Raw genomic sequence first — 7879 nt, 5'->3', positions numbered from 1 at the left:
GAGTGTGGGCCGGGGACTAGCGAAGTCACATGTGTGTAAATACATGCACACATATGCGCACACACAGCCCCCGGCCCGCAGCCCTAGGGACCGCTCGCGGGCGCCCGCGGCGCTCAGCCCGAACGGTCGGCCGGCGGCGGCGGGGGCGGTGCCCTATGCAGATGAGGAGGGTGTGGCCAACGAGCCGCGCCGGGGCCCCGGAAGCGCTGGGAGGCCCGGTATAAAAAAAGTACTGAAGACATTTTTCGCGCACAACTGCTAAAGCTCCAGAGACAGGAGCGTGTGCGGCGGCGGCGGCGGCAGCGGCAGCGGGAGCCGCCACCTCCGGAACCACCGCAGCTGAGGCGGCAGCGGCGCGGGCGCGGGCGGGGGCGAGGGGCGGGACTGGCCAGCGCAGGCAGCAGGGGTCTGGGAAGGACTAAGTCGCTCGCTGCTGCCGGGAGCGCACTCGCTGCTCCTGGAAGTGTTGCGGTTTCGCAGTTCCTTGCTCGCTGCGCGCCTAGAAGGGGCGGCCGTCTCCAGGTGACACAGACGGGACTCCCGCTTGCGCTTTCCAGATGCATCAGAGATACTTTTGGTGCGGGGCTGCTCTGCGGGGCGCGGCGCGCGCGGCTGGGGACAGCGGGGGCCTGGGGAGGGAGAGCCTCTGAGGAACCCCGGAGCCCAGCCGAGGGACGACCGCGGGGAGGGGTGCCCTGGGGAGGGGGCTTGCTCTTTGCTCTACGGGCTCCTGTGGCCTCCGCGCGTCCTCTCTGAGCTCCTTCCCCCTTTTTCCTTTCAGGACTGACCAGGGCCAACTGGCATTCGGCGGGCACTTCATGGCGGAAGGTGAAGGGTACTTTGCCATGGCCGAGGACGAGATGACCGGCGGCCCCTATATGCCCCTGGGCGGCGACTTCAGCGGCGGCGACGTCGTGGGCGGCGGCGGCGGTTTCGGCGACCCCTGCTTGGACTATTGCGAAAGCCCCACCGCGCACTGCAACGTGCTGAACTGGGAGCAAGTGCAGCGGCTGGACGGCATCCTGAGCGAGACCATCCCGATCCACGGACGCGGCAACTTCCCGACGCTCGAACTGCAGCCGAGTCTGATCGTGAAGGTGGTGCGGCGGCGCCTGGCCGAGAAGAGCATCGGCGTCCGCGACGTGCGCCTCAACGGCTCGGCCGCCAGCCACGTCCTGCACCAGGACAGCGGCCTGGGCTACAAGGACCTGGACCTCATCTTCTGCGCCGACCTGCGTGGGGAAGAGGAGTTTCAGACTGTGAAGGACGTCGTGCTGGACTGCCTGTTGGACTTCTTACCCGAAGGGGTGAACAAAGAGAAGATCACACCACTCACGCTCAAGGTAAAGTCACTCTACCGGAACTTGGGTCCACTCCCGGCCCGGGGTTCAGAGGGCCGGGGGAAGGAAAAGATGCCAGAAATCTATGTCCCTGACGGGTTTGGGCGCGCTTATTTATTTTGCTTTTGATTTTTTTTTTTTTTTTTTTTTAAAGGAGTAATCAATCTAAGGTGCGTGGAGGGTGTTTCGTGTTTTACTTTACTTGGTGCTTCAGCGCTGCAACTCTCCTCCTTCCTCCTCTGCCTTCCCTCCTCTTCCTCCTCCTTTTTTAACTCTCGGTTTTCCTTGCTTGAGTCTTCTCCAGAGTAGATTCTAAGTGGAAGAATGAAATGATTTAAGTCATTTTTTTTTGAGTCGTTTTATGATCTAGTCTTTGGGGAAAATAGCAACCTGAAGCAGAACCAAACCAGTGAGCTTATTGTATTGGAAAATGTGAATAGATTTCCCAGCTGCGTTCAGCTGACTCCCTGTGTTTAGGATATATGTGGTGCTTCTCTGGGCTTATGTGTTAAGGATATGGTGGGTCCCCTCTCCTCTCTTTGGTTCAATTCGCGTTTTATGCATTTAGTTAAAATTATCTGAGGAATCAGCCTCCCAGAATGTCCTAATATAGTTCATTTTTATTGTAACTGCTGAACACCCCTAGAGGGACAGACAAGATACTGATTCATCTGTTGTTTCTGGGGGAGGAGAACTGGGTGACTAGAGACAAGAATGAGAGGCAGACCAACTTTTCTCTGAATGCTCTTCTTTCGAATATTGTATGGATATTGTGTGAATATAAACTCTAAGACCATTTTCAAAAAATAACATTTCCAAAGTCAGACATGACAACAGAACCTCTTAGTACTGTGCTACATCTGCCAAAAGCCTCAAACTATTATTTCTAGTCTCTTTCCCAGACGGTAAAACCACTCGTTAAGTGTATTTTTTTTTCTGTTTTCGGAAGACTGTTTAAGCCTGTAGGTAGTGTTTTGCTGTAACCTGACAAAACAAAAGGGAAGGAGCAAACTGTGTTTCATCTGTGAAGAGTATGTATTTATATATTATATTTTCTAGGTATGCTTATCTTCCTGTTTTATCTTTTGAATTGTAGGAAGCTTATGTGCAGAAAATGGTCAAAGTGTGCAATGACTCTGACCGATGGAGTCTTATATCCCTGTCAAACAACAGTGGCAAAAATGTGGAACTGAAATTTGTGGATTCCCTCCGGAGGCAGTTTGAATTTAGTGTAGATTCTTTTCAAATCAAATTAGACTCTCTTCTCCTTTTTTACGAATGTTCAGAGAACCCAATGACTGAAACATTTCACCCCACAATAATTGGTGAAAGCGTCTATGGTGATTTCCATGAAGCCTTTGATCACCTTTGTAACAAGATCATTGCCACCAGGAACCCAGAGGAAATTAGAGGGGGAGGCCTGCTGAAGTACTGCAACCTCTTAGTGAGGGGCTTTAGGCCCGCCTCTGATGAGATCAAGACCCTTCAGAGGTATATGTGTTCCAGGTTTTTCATCGACTTCTCAGACATTGGAGAGCAGCAGAGAAAACTGGAGTCCTATTTACAGAACCACTTCGTGGGATTGGAAGACCGCAAGTATGACTATCTCATGACCCTTCATGGAGTGGTGAATGAGAGTACAGTGTGCCTAATGGGACATGAAAGAAGACAGACTTTAAACCTTATCACAATGCTGGCTATCCGGGTGCTAGCTGACCAAAATGTCATCCCTAACGTGGCTAATGTCACTTGCTATTACCAGCCGGCCCCCTATGTAGCAGATGCCAACTTTAGCAATTACTACATTGCACAGGTCCAGCCAGTATTCACATGCCAGCAACAGACATACTCTACTTGGCTACCCTGCAATTAAGAATCATTTAAAAATGTCCTGTGGGGAAGCCATTTCAGACAAGATAGAAAAAATAAAAAGAAGAATAAAAAAGCTGAGTGACCCAGCCCTAATTAGGTATGTGTTTTGTGCAATGATGATCTGCTCCTGGTTTTAAGCTTGGCAAAGCTTGGGGATCCTTTCATAGGTATGGGAGCATGATCTTGAAATGATCCCCACTCACCATCAACCCACCCACCAAATCCTCCTACCCAATTAGGTTCTAATCTGAAACAAAAGAGACCTGTCATAGAAAGCAACCAGGTTCTCCTAAAACACAAGGGAAAAATGCTTGATGACAATATGGGTTTGCAGTACCTTGCTCCCATAGCTTTGCCATAGGAAAAAAAAGGTGGAGTTTCTTATAAGATGGAATTCACAAAAGGGAAAATACAGAGGATAAAAAGATCTCACCCCAACTTAATTATTAAATCAGGAGTTCAGATAGTAATAATACAGGAAGAAGGGAAACTCCAACATTGGGATTATAACCTGAAGCTTGTAGCAAGTGCTTTCTGTGAAACTATCCTGTTGCGCTAACAGAAATGGCTTACTCAGAGTGAACAGTAGTAGTTTTCATAACAAACAGCAGAACTTATGATGACACAATCCATTATTTCCAGCTGCGTGCATAGCTCTCATTTTTAAAATGTGAAAATGCAAGCAAAAACAGCTGTAGCAAGGAAAGTACGCTCAAGGACCAAAGATTTAACAGATAAAAATACCCAAGTAGAAGAGAGATAGTAGAATATATAAAGAGTTACTATATTTGTTACACACCAATATACATCAAAGTGCCTGTTGCCTTCTGAAAATTTGAAGTGAAAAATTTTTATGGTTTAATGATTATTTTATTTTATCAGGGACTAAAGAAATAAAACAACATAAGCTTGTGAATGGTGGAAGAAATGCCCTATTTTTTCTTGGCAAATACTTGTATAAAGTTAACATTGTTGGTGTGATATTATCATAGGTACATGTGTATGTATATTATGTGTGTATATAGACATATTTGTGATATGAATATATTCACACAACACATTGACTATGGTCTAGAATAATGTAGCATATAGGAAATGTTTAAATACTGTGTGTTTTTATGTTTCAACAGGATGACATGAGACGTGGGCATATTGCAGTGATGAATTAAAACCCACATCTAAAAATGTTAAAGCAAATGAAGGAGGAAAACAAGTAATATATTTGATAGGAAGAACAGAGATTATACATTTTTAGTGAGTGTTTTTTGTTTTTTCCCCCTTTTTTTGTGAGCCATAGAATACCAAAAAATGGGAGAATATTTGTTTGGCAGAGCACTCTTTTTTTATATGGAAGTGCCATTTTGAAAGTTTGAACCCTTTTATTTTTTTGTAATACTTGCATGTTTCCATGGTGTATAATCCAGTGGATCATGGATCCATGAGAGTCTATTTAAATCCCTGACTGCTAAAAAGAATTTCTGGTGATCTGAACACTACTTACTAATATTTAAATGAACTTTTTAATGAATGCATTCTGCATTCCAGGACCACTAGAATTTAGTAAATGTGAAATGACCCTTTTTAAAGAGTATTTGCATAATTGCTTAAAATTTATATATGAGATATATATTATATATAAAATTTTATAAATTCATGCCAATATGAAACATCTTTGATCTGGTTGTCACACTGCATTTAAATATTTAGTACTGTACTTTAAATTCAATCACTTTGCATTGAATCAAATCAACTTTATTTCTCTTTCCCCAGTAACCATTTATAGCTTTGTGAAATGAACTTGCATTACTCTTTCAGTTCAATGACAGCTAATCCTAACACCATTCCTTTTCTCAGCCCTAAATTCTTTTGGACACTGGTCTCTGAAAGTGAATTTATTAAAAACAAGACTAACCCATAAAAATCTTCCCTTCGTATTTTGAAACACATAATCCCTGTCAACTCTAATGGATGACTGCTTACTATGGTAATTTCTATGAAGAATGAACCAGATTTTTGTGATCAGTTAAAGAGGGACTGGGGAAAAGAATAGCATCCTATTTGGCAGTGTAATTTGTTTATTTGTTATCTGGGCATCACTCAGATGCACTCAATGCCAAATTACTCCACTCAAACTACCTTTTGCACATCTTTCTTTGATGCCTTAACAGGAACTTGATGGGTTTGCTGTAGCAGCTTCCCTGTGAATTCTGACCAAGCTGTAACAGCTACTGCACTGCCACTTACTGTTTCCTGGGGGACTCTTCCCATGTTCGCTCAGTCTCCCTCTCTCCAGCCCTGGGTTTGAAAAATTAATTGTGAATTCCCAGGAAGTATTCCATTTGCAAAATAAGCCTAATACTTAACTATTAGAAACCAGAGCTCTGCCTACTTACCTGTTTGAAGTTTTCTTAAAACTAAGGGAACACTCGGGAATGTCAGAGCATCTGGTAATCTGCCTTCTTCCTTCTCATCCTAACTCTTGACAAATGAGTTGTCCACTATTTTAAAAAGAATCTGGAGATCTCTGGCTCTTCTATAGCAACAACCTGCTATTAATTTATGACAGATTTTTGTTTGGAGGGGCCTTATTTGAAAATACACTTTTCATTTATTTTTTCAAATATTTATGTCTTTTCTTGCTTACTCCAGGGTTGGTAGCATAGTTAGAAGTGCCAGCACCTAACATTCAGATAGAAGAGGCTGTACTCAAAACAACCTTCAGCATTTACTTTAAAGCTTATATAATTTATTTCTCTTTTGTATGTACTATAGTCTTGTGCATATGTAGTTCAACAGTGGAATATATGTCTCTCTTTGTGGATGTGTGGCCTAAAAATTTGAATGTCTGCTGAAAAAGATCCATGTGTATAGGTCAGAGAAAAGAACAGCTCTCAACTCCTGACTAGTGCCTGTGATTTGCTTGCTTTTGTGTTTATCTGGCCTAGTGTGCTGTTATTTTAAATAGGAAGAAGTTTTTATCTTCTGGAGGCTCTTCTCATCTGTCCAGTCTGGCATGTCAGAGAACACAGTCCTCCTACCTACATCAAGAGAGACCTTTTCCCTTCCAGAAATGGGGTCAAGTATCTGCTCACTTTGGTATTAGGTGGACTATTTTAACATGGCTCCAAAAAAATGCAAGATGGAAGACTACCTGTAAGCTAAGCCAAGGAGGAAATACAAAGAACAGTGAGCATACTGTTTTGGCCACCCCTTTCTGTTTGCTTATCGTTGTTTGCTTTACTGTGCATAAAGTTGTTTTCAGTGCAATGTTTGTCAAATAAATATTGTTAAATATTCTGTAAATCAAATGTATTATGTTGAAAGCTGTCAGCAGTTCAAAAATATGCTTTTTTGTTGTTTGAAGACAAAGTGTGTTAGATGAAACCAAAAAGCCAAAAAAAGTAATTTCATATATAGTACCTATTTGAATATAATCTTTCTTTAAGATTTCTTATAGCATAGCTTTTTCAGTGCTAAGAAAGAATCTCTGTAATATTTTGTTGTAATAATGGCTTGCTAACAAAGTACATGGTAAAAGTACAAAGTTGGAAGGTGTCAAGGTAACTTGGCGAGACTTGCTGCAAAGCCTTGCAGAATGGAGGAGGCTCTGCCCGCTGGCTGTCTCTCTCTCCAGCCTCTCTCTCTCCAACCATTGCCTGCTCTGAGATGTCCTATTGCAGCAAGCTGCACCTTGGGTCATTCTTTTGGAATATTTTGACTTTAGACTGTGTCACAGGCAGAAAAGGAGTTGATGGAGAATGGACTCTTAAAAACTGACATGTTTGAATCAGTGCTAGAGGGAACAGATTGTGAATTTTGTTTACAGCATCCAATATTTGGATTTTTTTTTGTAAATAAAAAGAAGTTATTTTTTTCTATTTATTTGTGTCTACTGTGTTTGGTGTCTGTGCTGGCTAAAGACCATGTCCTCTGAATCTCAACCTATGTCAATGAGAAAAGACAAGGCAGTATTTGGAGTAGAACAGCCTTCATCATCTTTCTGATTAGAGTATAATAAATTAAAATGTCCAATTTTCAGCCAGCTCATCTCTGATTGGCTCAGTTAGCTCAAAAATAATCTAGCTAATGGGTGCCAAATTTTTTTTTATCTGGACATTAACATTGTTAAGAAATTCAGAAGTCAGAGCTGTTTTTCCAATAACAGTAGAAACTATTTGAACTCCAGAACTCCAGGAGCCCTGAGTGGTCCTCGGTATTCATGAGTAGCCCAAGTGTTATGATTTAGTTATCAGTGGCTTTGAATATATATATAAATTGGCGCTCTATACTGTTATTTGTAGGGGAAGTGGAAGAGCAATCATAGGGTCTAATATGTTTACTTTGTGTATGTGTGCTGGGTGCAAATAAATCACCCTTTTGACTAGCATTTAACTTAATCTCACCTGTTTAGATTGCCAGGGGGCATCCATTTATTTATTAAATTTTTTCTTTGTGTAATTTTGGAGACTTTCTCAATACTAGTAGCATGAGAATTTGGTAAGCCTAGGCTATTATAGGACATATTTGTGGTTTTTAAAACCATTTAAAGTCCTGATGTTGGATAAAATCCATGCTTGACACTACATCTATAAAAGAGCCACTCCTGGCATTTGAAGCCAGTTTCCCTCACATATACATCATAAAAATACAAGGTGGTTATTTGGTGT

The 7879-nt window shown here is 42.5% G+C and overlaps 1 protein-coding gene across 2 annotated transcripts; it reads left to right on the top strand.

Annotated features, from left to right (window-relative positions):
* Positions 1–411: 411 nt before the first annotated feature.
* TENT5A (terminal nucleotidyltransferase 5A) lies at positions 412–7090 on the top strand. 2 transcript variants are annotated; one of them, XM_016207355.2, is made up of 3 exons: positions 412–522; positions 782–1343; positions 2437–7090. In XM_016207355.2, exons 2-3 carry the CDS (start codon positions 819–821, stop codon positions 3211–3213), a joined length of 1302 nt encoding a protein of 433 aa, XP_016062841.1. In that variant the 5' UTR covers positions 412–522; positions 782–818; the 3' UTR covers positions 3214–7090. The 2 variants fall into 2 exon arrangements, with proteins under 2 accessions (XP_016062841.1, XP_016062840.1); XM_016207354.2 differs by having other exon boundaries at positions 412–577.
* Positions 7091–7879: the final 789 nt, after the last annotated feature.

This window comes from Miniopterus natalensis, chromosome 5 (genome assembly GCF_054644295.1).
Source record: "Miniopterus natalensis isolate mMinNat1 chromosome 5, mMinNat1.hap1, whole genome shotgun sequence".
Lineage (NCBI taxonomy): Eukaryota > Metazoa > Chordata > Mammalia > Chiroptera > Miniopteridae > Miniopterus > Miniopterus natalensis.
The sequence above is the reverse complement of the archived record's forward strand: the minus strand, read 5'-3'. Positions and strand labels throughout refer to the sequence as shown.

Excerpts from the sequence above, each read along its gene's own strand:
- TENT5A (XM_016207354.2), top strand. The coding sequence starts at position 558 with ATGCATCAGAGATACTTTTG. Across the intron at positions 578-781 it reads ATGCATCAGAGATACTTTTG|GACTGACCAGGGCCAACTGG; the intron begins GTGCGGGGCTGC and ends TTTTCCTTTCAG. Across the intron at positions 1,344-2,436 it reads TCACACCACTCACGCTCAAG|GAAGCTTATGTGCAGAAAAT; the intron begins GTAAAGTCACTC and ends TTTGAATTGTAG.